Consider the following 23,300-nt stretch of genomic DNA (forward strand, 5'->3'; position numbering starts at 1 on the left):
GAGCAAGACTCTGTCTCAAAAAAAAAAAAAAGTATATATTTATTTTGCTCAGTATCTTTTTTCAGAAAACATGAGTAACACTGTCAAAAGACTCTAGTAGAGCAAGAGCAACTCCATCTTGAATAGAGGCTGGATAAAATGAGGCTCACACTTGATAGGCTGCATTCCCAGAAGGTTAGGCATTCTCAGGCACAGGAGATAAGGGGTCGGCAAGACTGCTTATGACAAGACACAGGTCCTAAAGACCCTGCTGATAAAACAGGATGCGTTAAAGAAGCCAGCCAAAAACCCAGCAAAACCAAGATGGCCACGAAAGTGACCTCTGGTCGTCCTTACTGCTCACTATATGCTAATTATAATGCATTAGCTTGCTAAAACGTACTCCCACCAGCACCAGTACAGTTTACAAATGCCATGGCAACATCCAAAAATTACCCTGTATAGTCTAAAAAGGGGAGGAACCCAGAGTTCGGGAATTGTCCATCCCTTCCCTAGAAAACTCATGAATAATCCACCTCTTGTTTAGCATATGATCAAGAAATAACCTTAAAAATAGCCAACCAACAGCCTGTGGTGCTACTCTGCCTATGCAGTAGCCATTCTTTTGTTTCTTTACTTGCTTAATAAACTTGCTTTCACTTTACTCTATCGACTCACACCAAATTCTTTCTTGTACAAGATCCAAGACCCCTCTCTTGGTGTCTGGATCGGAACCCCTTTCTGGAAACCACATTCCATAATGTAAATGTTAAATTACAAAGAATATTTAACACTGGAAATGATATTTAGTATAATTAGTTTCATTCTTTGAGGATATAAATATATATGTATGTATATATACATATATACATACACAAACACACACATATATACATAGGCCAGGCGTGGTGGCTCATGCCTATAGTTCCAGAACTTTGGGAGGCTAAGGCGGATGAATCGCTTGAAGCCAGGAGTTCAAGACCAACCTGGTCAACATGGCGACACCCCATCTCTACTAAAAATACAAAAAATACAAAAATCAGCCAGGCATGGTGGCATGTGCCTGCAATTCCAGCTATTAGTGAGGCTAAGGCAGGAGAATCCCTTGAACCCAGGAGGCGAAGGTTGCAGTGAGCCAAGATCACATCACTGCACTCGAGCCTGGGCAACAGAGTGAAACCCTGTCTCAAAAAAAAAATTAATAAAAATAAGATAGATATATATCATTATAAAACAAATAGGACATAGCTCTGTGTGGGGGAAACTTCAGCTAATTTAAAGACATACTTTTTTTTCAAGGGCAAAAGTTATAGGCATGGAAAGCCATCAACAATAGGAATATAAAGAGTTCTATATTGAAAAGCTATATGAAAACTTTAAAAAAGAGAAATGACTTTCACAAGTCATTTTGGAAATTTCTGAATATGTTAATTTTAGCCTTCAAGGGTAATTCAGCTTGAAGTTTCACATTTAGCCATAGCATCTCTCGGCTTAAACCATATTATCATGAGCAGAATCTAATTTTGTAGGTTGATTAGAAAAATCCAAATTCTGTGAACTCTAAAATATTGCCACTAAGACCATCTGCCATGGTGTATTTTTACAACTATATGCATAATGGTTAGGCCTCAACTAACTAGAAAACTCAATAAACGTTTCTCCATTCTCCAAATATAAAATGTATCGATACTTTACTGTAACTGCCCAATAAATATACATAAAATAATACAAGGTCGGCTTCCATAATTATTTGATGCCAAAAACCACTACGAGAACAAAAGTATTACACTTGTAGTGTTTAATTTTAAAAAGGAAGCCCTATGCTAATGCCTTCATTTAAATCATTTTGAAAGGTAAAGGTATGCAATTGTAACAGAAATACAGTGCTCTTTCTAAATCATCAACTTCCCTAGAAACAGAACAAATAAAAGTTTGCAAAGCAGCATAATCCCTTAAATCTAGCTCAATGGAAAAGCTCATTTCATATACAACATATACCTATTATCTAATATTTAACCTTGAAAAAAAATAAGTACTCAATTTTACTATACTCATCTTAAAGATGTCTAGTGTTCATGAAACAGAATTGAGACAAATCTTTTGAATTCAGCCAGTATTTTCTCTAGACACTAAACATTCACTCAACACTCAGAGAGTACCCTGCCTGGGACTGTCAATCTTGCCTACTTCACGCTCTTGGAACATAAAACAGTTCATTTCTCTATTCAGAAGTTACGTTTGACCCTTGGCAAAGACTCTCTCCTTGACCTAACTCCTGTCAAGCTCCTGAAACCTATTCTTGATAAGGCCTGCTAATTCCGTTTCAGTGAGAATCCTGCTAAGTAAGTTTAGGGAAAATCCTCCACCCTTGGTCTGACCATCTTTAATATCTTATGATCCTGGTCTGCCTTCAGCAAAATTCCTTAGGTCACTTTACTACCTCTTAATAATTTTCAATCCACCCTGACCCCTGCCCCAAATCCCTATCTATCCTATCATATTCCAACTCGAGCTTATCTCTCTCCCCTACTACAAAAACCCATTATAGTACCCCTTTGAATAAATTCTTCCTTACTGTCTTTAACAAATGACATGAATAATTTTTTTTTCTTTAACGCTCTTCATCTGATTATTAATCTCGTTCCTCCTAATTCCTTTTAGGTCTGTAATTTCCACTGAGAGTGTTTGAGAGTGTGTGTTTTACCATCCCACTTCACTCTTCTTCAGGCTCCATTTTCACTCCTGTCATAGTCAATAGCTTGCCAGAAGCCCTGTGGAAAGCTTCCAGGCTTATCAAACACATGTGTTCTCTAGCCTGTTCTACTGTTACATCTGTGTGTCCTGTCATAGCTGTACCACCAGACTCCTTATTGGCTGTAGTTTATTCTGTGTCAAAAGATATAAAAAGGTACACACAGCTCTCTATTTTGCAGGCATCACACGAAAATTGCTTTGCAACTTATTAATAGGCTTATAATAACTTGAGACCCAAGAGGGTAGTTATAAAGACAGTCACGTATATCAATGCATGGGATATTCATATTTTATATAATAGAAATGGAGTAGGCCATGATAACGAATACACATTCAAAACGAACTACAACAAACCAAACGATACCAATAAACAATAAAAAAATACAGTAAGGGCCAAAAATGATCAAAAAACTATGACAATTTAAGGCCAACTTGCAGTATCTCAGAAATAAAAACAGAATACTAAAAGTATTTTAAAATTCAATACACCTAAAACTATTAAATCAATGTAAACTCAATGTTCCAATGTTAACCGGAGAAAAGCCTCCAAAGGCTCCTAATAAATTCATAACTGACATTTTCAATAACAAATAACAAATTAAACTTGAATTAATCCTCACTGAAAAGTAATTACCAACCACGAATGACATGAAATAACTTCTAAGATAAAAGAAATTAAGGCTTTAAACTAAAAGAGATAAGAAACAAATTTTAAATGTCAGGCTCAGGATAAGAAAAATTACTTTTAAATAAAAGTAATTCGAAGTTTTATGTTTACTTGTTTTCAGTGAAACAGGCAATGAGGTTACCAACTTCACTTGCCTTCACCTAAAAGTCCTCACTTCCCCGAACATAAATGGCAACTGAACACTAGGTCTTTTTAATATGAAGCAGAGTCATCATTTGTGACACATAGAATATTCTTCCACATATTTAAGAATGCTCATTTTCACCGTACCTGCCATTCTGTAGTACTCTAATGAAAAGCATCCTGCCATTAGACCCACTGGTATTGCAAAGCCAATAAAAAATATTTCTTGACTGTCTTAAGGAGGTTTTAAAAAGCATCCAGGTAAATTATAAGCTGCTGTCAGACTCTAGACTGCAATAGCACAGAAACTCTTTGTCTGTAAGGCTGACAGCTGCCAAAGCCTGACCTTTCCCTAACTGGCCAACTGAAGAAACATTAATAGAATCTGTTTAACCTTACCCATTCACCTTTAATGTGACCAAGGTTAAGTCAATCAACTCAGCAATGGGAGATGCAAAATAGTCCTCATGGACAGCAATATTTACTCATTGAAACTCCTTAGAAATTTCAGATTTAAAATCAGATTTATTTACATATAGGTCAAAGAACGAAAAATATCAGTGTTTCCTTTTTGAACACTTCATATTAAGGCTTCCTATGCTATGTCATAAGGATTCAGAATCTACTATCCACCAGAAACCCAGTATAGACTAAAAAAGTATCAATGCACTGCCCAAGTCAGTAATAGAACACCAGAAATTAATGATCCCTTTTTATGTACATATTTCTCACAGAAGGATGCATAATACAACTTAAGGGTAACACTGCATCCCCTCCTAAGGTAAAAATGTATTTATTTACAGAAGTAGATCAACATAAAAGCAATTACAGCAGCATTAAGGAAACTGAAAAGACAGAGAAATGCACACAAACACAGCACACAAGCACTTTTAAGTCCAGGTTGACTCTAAGACGTGTGCCAACAATCCAGCTTCTGTGACAAACCAAAATGGCCCCGTGGCTGCCCACTCCCTTCTGTTTCTTTCCACTTCAACTTAGGCAGCAGCACCTGACTTAGGCGGCAGCACCTGACTTAGGCAGCAGGTCACACATCAGACACCACCACATGCAACAAATGCTAGTAACTTTTGCCCAGACCTTGCTTTGTCATGAGTCTAAAAGCGTCACTGATACCTGATGAGGTATAATAGCTTTCAAATGCAAACTAAATATTCTAACCAAAGTGAAGAAAGTATACATGTTCCTATTAATGAAATGGTAAAAGTTGGGAAAGCCTACAATGAAATGGGAAGAGCTTGCAGAGACCTGGAGACAAGCTAATCAACAGCACCTGAATTCAAGTGCCTTAATTACCAGTATCAGATGCCATGGGAGAGTCCACGAACAAGAGGGGAAAACGTCTCTGCCTGGAAAGTGATTGCAGACTATCACGGGAATGGTTACTCTGTCAAGCCCTCTGCAATACTTTGTTACTCTATCTTCCATGAATCCCCATCAGCCACAAATACTTGATAGTTTTACATTCTATGGTTTATATTTCAAAAACATAAGGCATAATGTTTTCTATACTCTATACTAACCTCCACCCACGTTCTGATAAACACCCTAGGAGGACTACCTCTCCATCCTATCCCCCAACTAATCACTAAACTAGAAAAACTAAAACAGTCACACAGGAAGCCAAAGTTACTGCTCCCTTTAGAAGCTGTATAAGACCAACCTGGGATGTACAAATATGGATATCGATCATCCCTTTAGCCAATCTTTCAAGTTTATCCGTATTTATGCATGTTACTTTAATGAACAGGTTTATTATAATGCATCTCAAATGACTAGCAAAATGAAACAGGATATAAATTTATAAATAAATAAAATACGGCAAACAGATTAGAAGCAACTAGAGTAATTTTAAACACCAACACTCTTGTTAAAACTGCACACATTTCCCATAAATTCCTGTTTCCTAAAACAAAAAGACTCAAAATCAGTTTTTTTTTAATTGCAGTAAAAACACATCAAGCTAATTGACTCCAAACTTCTTCACAATACAGGCATATGCTGTTTCTGTATTCTCTGTAATATTACTACCTAGCATATATGCCATGCACAGTACTAAGCACTCTATACACACTACCTCATTTAAACCTCACAAATCTGTGAGGTGGAAATCATTATTATCCTCTTATTTCTTTGAGAGACAGGGTCTTGCTCTGCAGCCCTGTAGCCTCCAACACCTGGGCTCAAGTAATTATCCCACTTCAGCCTCCCAAGTAGCTGGATTACAGATGTGCACCACTACACCCTGCTATTTTTTTTTATTTTTCGTAGAAATGAAAAACAATATGGAAGTTCCTCAAAAAATTAAAAATAGAACCACCATATGTTCCAGCAAAATCTATTACTGGGTATGTATCTGAAGGAAATGAAATCAGTATGCCGAAGACATCTGCACACCCATATTTACTGCAGCACTCATCACAACAGCCAAGATATGGAATTAACCTAAGTGTCCATCAACAGATACATGGATTTTTTTAATGCGATATATACACACAACGGAATAATATTCAGTCATAAAAAAGATGAAAATCCTGCCACTTGCAACACCATGAATGAAACAGGGATATTATGTTAAGTAAAAAAAAGCCAGGCACAGAAAGACAAGTATGTCAGATCTCATTCATATGTGGAAACTAAAAAAGTTGATCTCATAGAAATAGAGAGTAAAATAGTGATTACCAGCAGCTGGGGTGGTTAGGGAGGAAAAGAGGTTAGAGAGATGTTTGTCAAAGGATGCATAATCACAAGAGTATTAAGTTCAAGAGATCCATTGTACAACATGATGACTACAGTTAATGACAACAAATTGTATGGTTGAAAAATGCTGAGAGTGGATATTAAGTATCCTCACCACAAAAATAACTATGTTGATGTAATACATTTGTTAATTAGCTAAATGTAATCCTTCCACAATGTATACTTTGAAACATATTTTACACAGTGAATACATACAATTTTATGTCAATTTTTAAGTAAATTTAACAGAAAAAAATTAAACACAGGTGGGAAAAATAAATAAATAGAAAATTGAGAAAACAGTTGGTGAAAGTTCCCAGAAAATAAAATAAAAAGACAAAGATTGAATGTCAGGACAGAAAAGAAAATAAGAGTACCAATCCAGAAGATGTAAATTCCAACAAACAAGAGATTATAAAGACATAACATAGAAAATAGAAGAAAGAAATTATTAAAACAATAATAAAAAGAGATTTCCTAACTGAAGAATCAAATCTTCAGATTAAAAGAGCCCACCAAGTTCCCATCCCAAAAAAGTGAAAAAAGATGCAGACATTGCCATGAAAGTTCACTACACAAGGGAGTGGGATTGGCAAAGGACACAAAGTGACATGCAAAGAATAAGAAGTCAAAATGAAATCAGGCTTCTCAAGAGCAACTCTAGAAGCTAAAAGGTTCAGCAAGCAATATCTCCAAAATGTCAATGAGAAATATTCCCAACATACAGGTATTTGCCTGTATACCAAGGCAAATTACACTCAAGTTTGACAGTATAATAAATACATTTTTCATACAATCTAGAACACAAAAAGTTTACCTCTGTTGATATATTAAGAAATAATTTGTATGACCACACTAGCACAATGGCAGGGGGTACGGAACAGAGCATATGGGAACAAAAGTTTGTACACTATTTAAATTAACTTAATGCTAATCCCAATTAGATTGTTTTAAAATAAAATATAATTATAATTATAAGGGAAACCACTAAGAAAATAACTCAAAAAATATAGCAAAATAAACAGCTAGGGAATTAAAATAGTACACTAGAAAGTACCAATTTAACACAAAGAAGGCAGTAATGGAGAAATAGAGGAACAAAAAAAACCTTAAGACATAGGAAACACATAGATGGCACATGGAAATCCTAAGTTATCCTAAGTTATCAGTAATTAAACATAAATGGATAAAACAATCCATGCAAAAGTCAGAGACTTCCAAAATGAATAAAAAAATAAAAGAATATGATCCAACTATATGATATCTACAACAAACACACTTTAGATTCAAACACAGGTAAAGGATGAAAATAAAAAGAATAGAAAAAGACATATCACGTAAACAACAGCCATAAAAGATCTGGAATGGCTATGCTAATATCAAACAAAACAGACCTTAAAACAACAACAAAAAAATGTTGCTAGAGAGGAACATTTCATGATGATAAAAGAGTCAACCCATCAAGAAGATTTAACAATTATAAACATACATGCAGCTAACAAGAGAGCCCCAAAATAAATGAAGCAAAAACTTACAGAATTAAAGATAATAAATAGGCCGGGCACGGTGGCTCACACCTGTAATCCCAGCACTTTGGGAGGCTGAGGTGGGCGGATCATGAGGTCAGGAGATGGAGACCATCTTGGCTAACCCAGTGAAACCCCATCTCTACTAAAATTACAAAAAATTAGCCAGGTGAGGTGGCAGGCGCCTGTAGTCCCAGCTACTTGGGAGGCTGAGGCAAGAGAATGGAGTGAACCCAGGAGTCGGGGCTTGCAGCGAGCCAAGATTGCGCCACTGCACTCCAGCCTGGGTGACAGAGTGAGACTCCATCTCAAAAATAAATAAATAAATAAAAATAAAAATAAAAATAATAAATAAACAATAACAGTTGAAGACTTTAGTACCCGATTTTCAATAATGGATAGAACAAATAGGCAGAAGATGAACAAGGAAACAGAAGCTTTGAAAAACACTATAGACTAACCAGATCTTACAGACTGTATCTACAGAACACCCCAACCAAGAACAGCAGATACACGTTCTTCACAAGCACACAAGGAACATCCTCTAGAACAGACCACATGCTAGGTCATAAAATAAAATTCAATAAATGTTAAAAGATTGCAGTCATGTAAAATATATTCTCAAACTAAAATGGGAATTAAAACTAGTAACGGAAGTTCAGGAAATTCAAAAACGTGGAAATTAAACACTTCTAATCAATGTGTCAAAGAAAAAAAATAATACTCTGAAATAAATGAAAAAGAAAACACAGCATACAAAAACTCATGGTTTGCATCTAAAGCAGTGCTCACAGGAAAATTTATAGCTATAAGTGTCTACATTTAAAAAGAAAAAACATCTCAGATAAATACCCTAAACTCCTACCTTAAGAAACTAAAAGAAAAGAGCAAACCAAACCAAAGCAAGCAGAAGGAAGGAAATACTAAAGACTGTAGTGGAAACTAGTGAAATAGAGTCTAGAGAATAACACAGAAAAATCAATGAAACCAAAGCTGGTTCTTTGAAAAAATCCTGTAACAATGACAAACCTCTACCTAGATGACAAAAAAAAAAAGAGAGAGAGAGAGAAGACTCTAATTGTTAAAATCAGGAAAGAAAGAGAAGACATCATCACCAATCCTTTTATTTTCTTAAAGAAATCAAAAGGATAATAGAACACTAAGAATAACCACATGAATCAATTAGATAACTTAGAAGAAGTGAACAATTCCCAAAAAGACACAAATTACTAAAACTGACTCAAAAAGTAATACAAAACTTAAATAGATTCATAAGTAAAGAGAATGAATTGGTAATTTTAATGACCCACAAACAGAAGCCCAGGCCCAGATGAATTCACTGGTAAATTCTACCAAACATTTAAAAGATAATTAACACCAATCCTTCACAACCTCCTCCAAAAAATGGAAGAGGAGGAAACATTTCCCAACTCATTCTACGAGGCCAATATGATCCTAATACCGAAACCGGATATAGACATCACAAAAAAACTACAGAATAGTATCCATTATCAATAGAGATGCAAAAATCCTCAACAAAATACTAGCAAACCAAACAAAGCAGCATATTAAAAAGATTATATAGCATGACCAAGAGGGATTTATTCCAGGATTGCAAGGCTGGTGTAACAGCCAAAAATCAATTAATGTAACACAACATGCTTTTTTTTTTTTCTGAAACAAAGTCTCACTCTTTTGCCCAAGCTGGAATGCAGTGGCGTGATCTCAGCTCACTGCAACCTCCACCTCCCAGGTTCAAACACTTCTACTACCACAGCCTCCCGAGTAGCTGGGACTACAGGCACGTGCCACTGTGTCTGGCTAATCTTTTGGTTTTTTTTTTTTTTTTTTCAGTAGAGATGGGGTTTTACTATGTTGGCCAGGCTGGTCTCGAACTCCTGACCTCGTGATCTGCCCGTCTCAGCCTCCCAAAGTGCTGGGATTACAGGCATGAGCTACCGCACCCAGCCCAACATACCATATTAATAAAGGACAGAAACCATAGGATCATCTTAATTGGTGCAGGAAAAGCACTGACAAAATACAACATCCTTTCTTAATGAAAGTATTCAACTAGAATTAGAAGAAAATTTTCTCAATCCGACAAAGGGCATCTATTAAAAAAACACACAGCTAATACCATGTAACATAGTGAAAGACATCTTTCCCCTGACATCATGATGAATGCTATTGCCGCTTTTATTCAACACTGTACTGGAGATTCTAGCTGGGCAACTGGGCAAAAATAAAGAAACAAAAAGCATCCTGATTAGAAAGTAAGGAGTCAGAATATCTCTGTAGAAAACATAACCTCATAATAAATCCACTATAAAACTGTTAGAATTTTTTAAAAATACAATACAAAAAATTAGCTGGGCATGGCAGCAAGCAGGAGGCTGAGGCAGGAGAATGGCGTGAACCTGGGAGGGGGGTCTGGCAGTAAGCCGAGATCGCGCCACTGCACTCCAGCCTGGGTGACAGAGCGAGACTCCGTCTCAGGGAAAAAAAAAAAAAAAAAAAACCAAGTTTAGCAAGGTTGCAGGATACAAGATCAATATACAAAAATCACCTGGATTTTTATATACTAGCAATGAACATTCCAAATGTGAAATGAAGAAAACAACTCCACTTACAATAGCATTGAATAATAAAATATTTAGGTATAAATTTAACAAAAAATTACAAGACATTGTTGAAAGAAAATTAAAGAATATCTAAATAAATAGAAAGACATCCCATGTTCATGGATTGGAAGACTTAATATCATTACAAAAGAGTACCTCCCAAACTGATCTACAGATTCAGTGTAATCCCAATGTGAATCCTAGCTAGCTTCTTGGTAGAAATTAACAAGTTGATCCCAAAATTCATTAAAAAATGCAAGGAACCCAGAATAGCCAAAACAATCTTAAAAAAAGAACAAAGCTGGAGAATTCATACTTCTCAACTTTAAATCTTAACAACAAAGCTACAGTAACCAATAATCAAACCCACGTGGTATTGACATAACGACAGACAGATCAATGGAATAAAACTAAGGGTACTGAAATAAATGTTTACATTGACAGTTGTATTAGTCTGTTCCCACGCTGCTATAAAGAACTGCCTGAGACTGGGTAATTTATAAAGGAAAGAGGTTTAATCCTGAGGCCTCCGCGTGTCTGGGGAGGCCTCAGGAAACTTACAATCACGGCAGATGGCACCTCTTCACAGGGCAGCAGGGGAGAGAATGAGAACAAAGTGAAAGGGAAAGCCCCTTATAAAACCATCAGATCTCATGAGAATTTACTATCATGAGAATAGCATGGGGGAGATTGCCCCCATGATTCAGTTACCTCCCACCAAGTCCTTCCCATGACACATGGGGATTATTGGAACCATAATTCAAGATGACATTTGGGTGGGGTCACAGTCAAACCATATCAATAGCCAACTGGCTTGACAAGTGTGCCCAGATAAATCAATGAGGAAAGCGGTCATTTCAACAAATGATGTTGGGACAACTAGATATCTACATGCAAAAGAATGAAGTTGGACCCTTCCTTGACACCATGTATAGAAATTAATTCAAAATGAACCACAGATATGCTAAAACTACAAAACTGTTAGAGAAAAAACTGTAGGAGTAAATCTTTATGACCTCACATTAGGCAAACCCTTCTTAGACTCAACACCAAAAGCACAAGTAACAAGAAAAAAAGATAAATTAGACTTCATCTAAAGAAAAAAAAATCTTTTTGTTGCAAACAATACGATCAAGAAAAGATAACCTTCAGAATGGGAGAAAATATTTGTAAATCATATGATAATGGACTTGTATCCAGAATATGCAAAGAACACACAACAATAAAAAGACAAACAATTCAACTAAGAAACAGGCAAAGGATTTGAACAGACATCTTTCCACAGATGATACACAAATCACCAATAAGCACATGAAAAGATGTTCAGCTTCATTAGAAATGCAAATCAAAACCACAATTACATACCACTTCATACCCACTATGATGGCTATATTTTTTTAAAAGGTAACAATTTTTGGTGAGGCTGTGGAGAAAGTGGAACCCTCATCCACTCCTGGTAAGATATATAATGATATAGCCACTTTGGAAAACATTTTGATAGCTCCTCAAAAGTTTAAACACAGAATCACCCTTTGTTTTTGTTTGTTTTTGTTTTTTTTTTTTTTGAGATGGAGTCTTGCTCTGTCACCCAGGCTGGAGTGCAGTGGCCGGATCTCAGCTCACTGCAAGCTCCGCCTCCCGGGTTTACATCATTCTCCTGCCTCAGCCTCCCGAGTAGCTGGGACTACAGGCGCCCGCCACCGCGCCCGGCTAGTTTTTTGTATTTTTAGTAGAGACAGGGTTTCACCATGTTAGCCAGGATGGTCTCGATCTCCTGACCTCGTGATCCGCCCGCCTCGGCCTCCCAAAGTGCTGGGATTACAGGCTTGAGCCACCGCGCCCGGCCAGAATCACCCTTTGATCTAGCAATTCCACTCCTAGGTATACACCTGAGAGAAAGGAAAACATATTCACACAAAAACCTGGACACAAATATTCACTGTAGCATTATTCATAATAGCCAAAATGTGGAAACCATCCAAATGTCCCTCAAATGCTGAACAGGTAAAATATTATTTGGCAATTAAAAAATTAAGTACAGATACATTCTACAGCATAGATGAAACTTGAAAATATTATGCTAAGTAAAATAAGCTGATCACAAGGGACCAAATATTGTATGACTCCATTTATATGAAATGTTCAGAACAGACAAATCCAGAGACAGAAAGCAGGTTAGTGGCTGCCAAGGGTTGGGAGAGGAAGAAGAGGGAGTGACCATAAATGGGTATGAGGTTTCATTTTTAGGGTGATGAAAATGTTCTAAAATTACATAGTGGTGTTAGTTGTACAATCTGTAATTACACTAAAAACCAATGAATTATACATTGTAAAAGGGGGCATGTCAAGATTTGTGAATTCTAGCTCAATAAATCTATTATTTAAAAAACTATATGTGACAATGCATTGAGACACTCTAAAACCGGGGTCTCCAACTCTCAGGCTGCAATACCAGCACCAGTCCATGGCCCACTAGGAACCAGGCTGCACAGGAGGTGACCAGTGAGTGAGCATTACCACCTGAGCTCCACTTCCTGTCAGATTAGTGGAGACATTAGATTCTTATAGGAGTGGGAACCCTACTATGAACTGCACATGTGAGGGATCTAAGATGTGCATTCCGTATGAGAATCTAATGCCTGATGATCTGAGGTGGAACAGTTCATCCCAAAACTATCCACATCCCTCCCCACCCTGCTATCTCAGTCCGTGGAAAAATTGTCTTCCACAAAACCAGTCCCTGGTGCCAAAAAGGTTGGAGATAGCTGCTCTAGAATAAATAATAGACCTTCTCAAGGACACTTCTCTCTATAAACTACTAAAAATCAGTAATTTCAACAGAAGCAAAAAATAAACTATTTCTAATATGAACGGATAAATTAACTGTAATTGATAATTGCAATAATGGACTTCACCAAGGATAAAAGTTAAAAACAAAATGGAAGATGCAATGGTTTTGGTTCAGATGGTACCATGCATGACATCTGTCTATGCAAAGGTAGATGTGACTTAGAAACCTCATGAAGCAAATGAAAGAAACTATAGAAACTGCCTCCCTAGCATATATTCAATACTAAACGTCTACAGAATGTTTGTTCACTTCCCTTCACAGTCTCTTTTCCCTAACTCATATACTCCATAGTGTTCCTTGAACAGTGGATATGTCTTCTACTTGTCAGACAGAACAATGTCTTTCACCTATTGCAACTTCTACTTTTTTACTTTATTTGGCTTCAAGCCATGCATTCCAACAACAAAACAGAGTCTCAGCCAGTCCTACTACCATCTGACTGCTCTAAAACTTCCAAAACGGAATTTTTCTACATTCCCATTGTGGCATGTATCTACCTAAAAGACATAAATTCTAGGCCAGGCACAGAGGCTCACACCTGTAATCCCAGCACTTTGGGAGGCTGAGGCGGGCATATCACCCGAGGTCAGGGGTTTGAGACCAGCCTGGCCAACATGGTGAAACCATGTCTCTAAAAATACAAAAATTAGCCGGACATGGTGGCACACACCTGTAGTCCCAGCAACTCAGGAGGCTGAGGCAGGAGAATCGCTTGAACCTAGGAGGTGGAGGTTGCAGTGAGCCGAGATCACACCACTGCATTCCCACCTGAATGACAGAGTGAGGCTCCATCTCAAAAAAAAAAAAAAAAAAAGATATAAATTCTATTTCCAATACTTATCCCTGTTAAATGAGTCCCAAAGGTCTCTTCTTTTTTATATAATTACAATACGTAAATCATTCAGATTTATCTGCAAAACTATTCAGACAGATTTTACTCACAACTGACTTTTTGTTTTTTGGGTTTTTGTTGTTTTTTTTTTTTTTTTTTGAGATGGAGTCTTGCTCTGTTGCCCAGATTGGAGTGCAGTGGCATGATCTCAGCCCATCACAGCCTCCACCTCTCGGGTTCAAGCAATTTTCATGCCTTAGCCTCCTGACTAGCTGGGATTACGGGCACGCAGCACCATACCTGGCTAACTTTTATATTTTTTGTAGAGTGGGGGTTTCACCATGTTGGCCAGGATGGTCTCGAACTTTTGACTTCAAGTGATCTGCCCACCGCAGACTCCCAAAGTGCTGGGATTACAGGTGTGAGGTACCATGCCCCGCTTGACAACTGACTTTTATATAAAGTGTTACCTCCTCTAAATTTCACAACTATAAATAAATAACCATCACTTGTCTAGTTTAACACATTATTAATTTTGAAATTTTTTGGCCAACAAAATTTTGGTTAAAGGTGAACCTTTATAAACTAAACCTTCTTGTGCTTTAATAAAGCACATATTTAACAGAGGAACTAAATGTGAGACTGTGTTATTAAGGAGCCCCTTTTCTTCTAGTCATAGAGAAGGAAAGACATATTGTTATCCAAAGCTATTAGCTACTGTTTCAGACAGGTACTTGCAGAATGTAAAGAGAATACACCACACATTAGTACCAGCACTTAAGACAGAAGGGAAAAATGAACAGTGAGAACAATTAGAAATAACTACAAAAATATACTTACAGCCTCAAACTGCAATTGGCTATCCTTTAAGAAATCCTGAATTTTATCCTTGGGTAAAATGCTGAATCTAAATCGAAGGAGATCCATTTCTTGTTGAATGAACCAGCGTCTAAGTTCTTCACTGAAATGAAGACAGAAAGCATGAGTACAAACTAAAAATCCAGTGATTATTAAATCTAAGAAATGTTTATAAAACAATATTCAGACATAAGCAAGATGCTAATGGACAGCAGTTAAAAACATGCAAGTCCTCTATCATGGTAAGGAGAATATCAATACCACATATCACAATCTTCTAGGGATGTGTTGGGTACAAGGTATAGGGGGTGTTAAAAATTAAAAGGATTAAATACAGAATGCTTCGAGCCCAGCTGCATTATTTTTAAATAACATAAAATACTTCATGCATTTAATGTAACTTCAAAATATTCATTTTATGTTAGAAAATAGGGGCTGGTATGGTGGCTCATGCCTGTAATCCTAGCAATTTGAGAGGTCAAGGCGGGCAGATCACCTGAGCCCAGAAGTCTGAGACCAGCCTGAGCAACTTGGTAAAACCCCATATCTACAAAAAAATTAGCCAGGCATGGTGGCATGTGCCTATAGTCCCAGCTTCTCAGGAGGCTGAGGTGGAAGGATCACCTGAGCCCACAGAGGTTGAGGCTGCAGTGAGCCGAGATGGCACCACTGTACTCCAGCCTAGGCAATGGCATGAGACCCTAGCTCAAAAAAAAAAAAAAAAGAGAGAGAAAAGAGAAAAAAAAAGAAAAGGAAATGGGGAAATGGGGCACTCCTTTGGCTTGAGGTGTCTTTATAAATGCCAAATAAAAGACACCAAATTTTTTAAGGCAACTTTGATCAGATTAACTTTGCAAAGGACACTTTGCTCATGGCTTTACAATTTATAATTTCATAAAATTTAATATGCACATGTATACCACAATATTTAAAAGCAATAAAATGTTCATTTATAAGGCAGATACTAAGGGGTGTTACTGTTATATAATAAAATAATTACCCTACTGGATGCAAAATATGATTTCACATTTTTAGGAGATTTTCACAGATTGTCAGCAATGTATTTATTATATAAATTTCATAAACTACATATGCTTTTTTATAGAAGAAAAACTCTAGAACCAAAACTGGTAAGTAATTTACCAATTATTATCTTGGGATAGTAAGCAATTCAAGAGTCTCACTTGATAAGCCTATTAATTAAAACAAAGACAGCCATAACTAAATTATGTGACCAAAATTAATATGTGGGGAAAAACAGTTTTAAAAAAAGCAACTAACTTTACTACCTCTGGGTGGCACTGTTAACTTAAAAAAACCAACTACCAAACAAAAATCTTAGATTTAACTGGCCCATAGAGCTCAAATTCCAAAAACCTGTATCAAATTCAAGTGTGGGTTTCATTAATTGTTTCTTATAAATATTATCTTTTTTTTGCAGGAAAAGTATCAAAAGTCCTTCCTCCCAATAAAATCCTTTCCAATTTAAAATCCCAAATGAAGAGTCTCTCTCATAAACTTAAAAAGTGTTTCATCAGGCAAAATTTTGTGATAGAATTTTTTTCAGTATTTTTAAGTAAACAATTTGCTCCAAACAATTTACTGTAACAGTGTTCAACCCCATGATCAACTGGTTCCTGATGTTATTCTGGGTTTTCCTATGTTCAGTACAACACATCAACTTACCACACACCAATTTATAACCCATGACACCAGATTTGACTGTGAGAATATAAACATATACTCACGACTGGCAATAAGCAAGCCGCAAAATAAAATGAGAAATATGATCTCTTCTTCGTGGTTCATATTCATCTTCTAAGTTTTCCTTAAAAATAATGACACATGAATAAAATAAATGCATTAGAATGGTAAGAGGTATAAAGAAATACTGAGCTAGCCTGAGCCAATGGTAAAGTAAGTTTCAAAAACATTTCTTTTTTTAGAGATGGGGTCTCGCTCTATCACCCACACTGGAGGGTAGTGGTCAATCACAGCTCACTATAACTTCCAACTCCTGGGCTCAAGTGATCCTCCAGCCTCAACCTCCCAAAGAGCTGGGACTACAAGCAACACCCACCATGCTCCGCTAATTTTTTATCTTTTGTGTAGATGGAGTCTCAATAGGTTGCCCAGGATGGTTACGAACTCCTGGTCTCAAGCAATCCTCCTACTCTACTCTCTTAAAGCAGTAGAATTACAGCCATGAGCCACCACACCCAGTCCCAAAACATTTCTTCTTTTTTTTTTTTCTTTTTACTTTAAGTTCTGGGATACACATGCAGAACGTGCAGGTTTGTTACAATAGGTATACACGTGCCATGGTGGTTTGCTGCACCTATCAACCCATCATCTAGGTTTTAAGCCCTGCATGCATTAGGTATTTGTCCTAATGCTCTCTCTCCCCTTGCCCCAAACCCCCTGACAGGCCCTGGTGTGGGGTGTTCCCCTCCCTGTGGCCATGTGTTCTCATTGCCAAAACATTTCTTAATATGCTTTTCAGGGCAATTATCATTTACCTTAAGCTATCAATCAGATGAAACCAAGAAGCAAACTAATCTCAACAAAACCTCTTGAGTTTGGACCCCACTATTTTCTTCCCACCAACCCCTCTCTTTTAATTTTCTTCTTTTCCAGCCTATATCCAGGGTGCTCACCACTTCAACAACTTCTTACACCAACCTCAGCTTCTTTAATTTCAACCATTTGGCAAAACCTAGATTCTTAATCTACAACTACACTCTGCAGTCCTAGTCTCAAAGTGCTAAGAACCTCTGGAGAAAAACACAACTACAGGAATCAACCTCAGCTTCTCTAATTTCAACCATTTGGCAAAACCTAGATTCTTAATCTACAACTACACTCTGCAGTCCTATTCTCAAAGTGCTAAGAACCTCTGGAGAAAAACACAACTACAGGAATTTGGAAAATATAATTTCATGGCCTATAATCTCAACTAGATCCTTGCCAATAGTCAGATCCAAAATAATAAGCGCAAACATGTCTTGAGCACTTACTAGGCACCAGGCATAAAAGTGCCCTAAACATTTTTAAGGCATGAACCCATTTAATCCTTTAAAAAACAAAAAAAAAACCCTACGAGTAGGCACTACTATAATCTTATTTTACAGATAAGGAAACTGAGGCACAAAGAAGTTATGTAACTTGTTCAGGGTCATAAAGTTTGTCCAGAGTAAGTAGCAGTATTGAGATTTGACAAAAAATCATCTCCTTCCTCACTTTTCAGAAAATCCTCAGTCTTCACCAGTTGTCCCAAGACCCCTACTACAGCACCTTTCCCTTCTCTCTGAACAGATGACTTCACCTGCTTTACAGAAAATAAAGGCTACCAGGCAGACTCCTTCAGTCCCAAGCTTCTGTATACACGTGTGTTGCCTTCCATCCATCTCTACAAAGCATCTCCTCTTCCTGGCATGTAAAGCTATATTAGTCCATTCTCATGCTGCTAATAAAGACATACTCAAGAATGGGTAAACCCATAAAAGGAAAGAGGTTTAACTAACTCGCAGTTCCCCAGGGCTGGGGAGACCTCAGGAAACTTACAATCGTGGCAGAGGGGGAAGCAAACACGTCCTTCCTCACATGGTGGCAGTAAGGAGAAGTGCTGAGCAAAACGGGGAAAAGTCCCTTATAAAACCATCAGATCTTGTGAGAACTCACTATCTAGAACAGCAGCATGGGGGTAACCACCCCCATGGCTCCACCATTTACCATCTTATGAGCTTGGGCAAATTATTCAGTCTGTGAATAAATAGGTTGTATCTGTAAAATAGGGATGATAATAATACCTACCTCATAAGACTGCTGTATGAATTACATACATGGGCTAATATATGTAATGCACTTAGAACAAGGTCTGGTATATAGTAAACATACTATTAATATAAATATCTGCTGTTGTTATTCCCTATTATCATTATTAATATCATGATCATTATTATTGAAACTCTAGCCCTCCTTGGCTTCTACGACACTACTATCCTGGTTCATCTCCTACTTCTGAGAAAGCTCCTTTCCATTCTCCTTCCCAAACTCCTCCAATTCTACTTTACCTTCAATACTGGTATTCCTCATGTCTTTACTTCCACCATCATCTCTTCTCTCTCAAATATCTTCCTAGAGTGCTCTTACCTACTCCTGGTGATTCCAACCTTCTGCTAAATCTATACTCCCACCAGATGTCTTCCTGTATATTCAGACCTGTGTATCCAATTGTCCACTAGACATCTCCACAGGCACCTCAAATTCATGTTAAGAACTAAACTCTACATCTTCCAAGACTTGCTTCCCCTCCTGCATATCACATCTCAAAATATTACCACCATCCACTAATTTTCCTAACTAGAAACCTGGGTGTCATTTATAACTCTTCTCTCTCCATTCCCCCTACAATCAGTCACTAAAACCTTTTGATTCTACCTTCTTAATACCTCTTCAACCAGTCCCCTTCTCTCATTTAATTCAGACTCTCATCATTTCCAGGCTTCTAACTGGTTTCCCTCCTAACAGACATGATCCTGTCAATCTGCAGTTGGCAGTCATCTTCCCAAAATGAAAATCTAACCACATCTGTCAACATGCAGCTCCACTACTACCTCTTCTGGAAAGCCATCCCAAACCTCCCCAATCTGAGCTGCATAATTATATATGTTTTTGGAGTTCCTGGAGCATGCATCTATAAACACAGTCATCGTCCTGTATTGCACGGGATACATTTGGCAATGTCTGGAAATATGTAGGGGTAAAAGCCAGAGATGCCACTGAGCATCCTACAACGCACAGGAGAGTCCCTGCAACAAGGAATTGTTAGACCCAAAATGATGTTAGTCCTGAGGTTGAGAAACCCTGCCATATTATAATCATCTGACTTCATGTCAATCACCCCTAATAGACTGAAGAATCTCCAGGCAGAGATCATGATATATTAGTCTTTATAAAAGCCCAGTGCCTAATATAATACCTTTCCCACAAGTGACACCCGACACATACATATATGGAAACTGAAGGAACTTTTTTTCCTTTTTTACTTACTCTGTAGGAAAACTTGAGCTTTCGAAGCTCACTCTCCAACTTACTCTGGTATTGTTCAGTTCCCTTCACATAGCTCACTCCAAGATTTTCAACTGATTTTAACACTAAAAAAAAGAAAAAAGGTACAAATGCAAGATAATGTTTTAAAACTAAATCCAAAACAAAATCTATGGAGGGCAATTCCATAATTACTTGTTTATAGAATATGACAAGTAATTGCCAGTTTATTTCCTGTAACTACATTATATAAACTATATATGCTTATAAGATGATAATGTCCATCTATGTGCAGAAAATATCCATGTCTCATAGCATAATCTAATACCAGGGATTCTCAATCAGGGAAGAGGGATGGACGGTGAATAATCATTCCCGTACTGAGCTGCTGCTGCTGAGGAACAGAAAAGTATGTCAGTATGGGAAAAAAACTAGGCACTCCTTGTTTGCATCCTTCATTTGTGAGCTGCCTGTTACGCAGCAGGCGTCATTCACTTGGCATAGATTCAACAGGAAAAAAGCATCCCTTCCTTTCCTGATGAAGCCGAGGACAGGGCACAACAGTGAAGAAGAAGGACCATCCAATCAGCCAAATGAACCATCCTGAACAGATGCTACATACTGTTCAAAGGTTCCTAAAGCACCTTATCAATCTTTCCTCAGATGAATTATTCTCTGGAGGCATTTTTGAAGTCAAGAATGAAGAACTTCTAATTGTCTCAGGAACATAAACCCCATGTCCCACAGGTATGCATATCCAAATTAATTATCCTCCCCTCATTCCTACTTTTCTTCCTGCCATGCCCATCTCCATCAGCAGAGTTTCTATGCATGAGATCATCCAAGCAGGAACTTCAGCCACTCCACATCTGCTCCCTCACTCCTCATATCCAGTCACCAAATCCTATCCATGTTACCTCCCTCAGTATCCCTTAACTCTCTCCCTTCCTATCATTGCCATTGTCACTATCATAGTTCAGGCTCGTATCATTTCACCTCAAGTGCCAAACCCAAGGGACACTTTTCAATCACCGTCTTAATCCCTATGAAGTATCTGACACTGCTAAGCTTTCTAAAACCCTTTTCTCCCTTGTCTTCATTCTTTCATTCAACACACAGGCACTGAGTGCCTCCTCTCTGTATTAGCAGTGCTTACCCTGCTCCTCTAAGAATGATTACCAGTGTCTCACCTTTCATTCTGATTTCCCCACAAGGATATCCTGGAACATAAACTCTGAAAACAACACTAGTGTTTCTGTTTCAATTCATGTCTAGCCCATTCTTTTCTCTAGCAACACACTGAGGATTAAGTAGGCCCCCAGGACAATGGCCACATCCTTCTTACACCCCGATATCATATCATTAGCATGGCACAAAATGCCCTCCATACTTCTCCATCCACCCTGAATTCCTGAACTTGTTACTGTTACCTCAAATATGAAATTCTCTTTCATGCTCCAAGCCTTTGTATAGGCCATTATGTCAGCTTGGAAAAACTCTTCACTTCTTCTCTGCTGGAAAATTTCTACCCATTCTTCAAGGTCCAGATCACATTTCAACTTCTCTAAGAAGCTTATTTAATCAGACTAAGTCAGTCACTCCCACTTCTTTGTTTCAACAGCACCACCATTTACTTCTAGAGCAGTTAAAATACTGAATTATGACTATTATTTTGGATGTCTGTCTCCATGTACTAGAATACAACTTCAACAAAAAATAACATTATTCATATCAAAATCCCTGCCACCTAGAACATAATGGCACTCAATAATATGCACTGTACAATAAATAAATGAATGAGTACCAAACCCTCAACAAATATTTCTTGAATGGATTGCTGAATGAAGGAAATGAATTATCTCAATAAATATTTGTTGAATGGATTGCTGAATGAAGGAAATAAATTACCTTCATTCATTCTCACAAAGGGTAAGTAAGTTTCTCAAGAATATATACATTCTAATTTAAATAGTACTTACATTTAACTCTATCAATAGCCAAGTTTTCAAATTCTATTAAAGATATGTTTTCAGACGGTGGCTGCAAGTAAAACTGAAGGCAATGAGGGTAGGAAGCATTCCTCTGGTCACCTGCCAATCTCAGCATCCTCCACTTTTTTTTGGAAAACTCCATCTTGGTCACCTTAGAAGGAAGCATATAAAAAGCATAAAATTATGGAAAATAAAGTTGGAAAAAGAAAACACGAAAAAATAATTACACAAACAGAAAAAAAAAAATGGACTTGAAGGCATGCACAAAATGTTAGCAGTGGCAATTCCTGGGTGATGTCCTTCTCTCTTTTCCAGATTTTCTACAATACACCTATAATAATTTTGTAATGGGGGTGGGAGAGGCGCTAGAGCAGACGCAGGTGGTGATCCTAATTTTCAGCAACATGAAAGTCAGGTGATGTTGCCTGCTCATTACAGGCCTGTGTGTCACTGCTCCTGGATCTTTACGATCCCAAGAGTTAATATAAGGTTTTACGTGGTCTGCAATCCTGAACTTAGAGGAGAGTGCTGTAGGTTCTGGCTAAATGAGGGTCTCACTTGATGGACTGGGTCCAGTTACTCACTTTCTCTGTTATGACTCTGGGAAACAGAACAACTGTCTTTCGGAACTCCTTTTCGGGAGCATCCACAAGTGCCTTATAAAAGTTCCATCCCCAACACCTCTGCCCACTCCACTAGCAAACCTATCTGCCCCCAACTCCTCCCTGGTACCTGAGTGTCTGCCCCAACCAATCAACCAATACCCACTACTCTCAACCCGCCAAGTCTGTCCTTCTGCTCCTGCTGCCTGCAAAGTGATCCGTCTCTCCTTTCTGTCGACTTGCAAGCCTCAACAACAGAATTGCTCTCTGTCCTAAATTCGCGGGAGTTTCCCTTACCTGCAAGAATTCAAACTCGGGGAAACACAAACGCTGACAGCTACCGCTCCCGGGTGGCGGGAGAGTTCATATGAAACCGGAAGCGGAAGCGATTAGCACGGAAGGCCCGCCCTCCCCCACCTCCCCTCGGCCGCTTGGAGGGGGTTGTGCCTGGGGCTCTGGGCATGCTCAGTGAAGCGCGTCTGGGAGCTCAAGGCGTTTCACGGACTTTGGCAGCTTTAAAATGTTTGGATGTCAATGTTTTGGGGATTTCTTTTTTCCAAATTTTAAGATGCATTTCCCGTACGTGGAGTAGGTAGCTTTTAACGGTTGAAACTGGGGTGCTGAATGCTAGTGGCGAAAACTCCCATACGCCGAAAATTGAACCAA

General features: G+C 37.9%; 1 protein-coding gene across 2 annotated transcripts in view; it reads right to left on the reverse strand.

Annotated features, from left to right (window-relative positions):
• PRIM2 (DNA primase subunit 2) overlaps positions 1 to 23,003 on the reverse strand; it is a 316,216-nt gene extending 293,213 nt beyond the window's left edge. For both annotated transcript variants that reach the window (XR_012433693.1, XM_005552641.4), the window contains exons 1-5: positions 22,932 to 23,003; positions 22,021 to 22,183; positions 20,045 to 20,148; positions 16,741 to 16,820; positions 14,975 to 15,095 (exon numbers count right to left, since the gene is read on the reverse strand). Coding sequence is in view for 1 of the 2 variants with exons in the window: in XM_005552641.4 (XP_005552698.3) it covers positions 14,975 to 15,095; positions 16,741 to 16,820; positions 20,045 to 20,148; positions 22,021 to 22,174 (459 nt within the window). In the remaining variant the exon portion in view is untranslated. The remainder of the gene's footprint in view (positions 1 to 14,974; positions 15,096 to 16,740; positions 16,821 to 20,044; positions 20,149 to 22,020; positions 22,184 to 22,931) is intronic.
• Positions 23,004 to 23,300: the final 297 nt, after the last annotated feature.

Source organism: Macaca fascicularis, chromosome 4 (genome assembly GCF_037993035.2).
Source record: "Macaca fascicularis isolate 582-1 chromosome 4, T2T-MFA8v1.1".
NCBI classification, from domain to species: domain Eukaryota; kingdom Metazoa; phylum Chordata; class Mammalia; order Primates; family Cercopithecidae; genus Macaca; species Macaca fascicularis.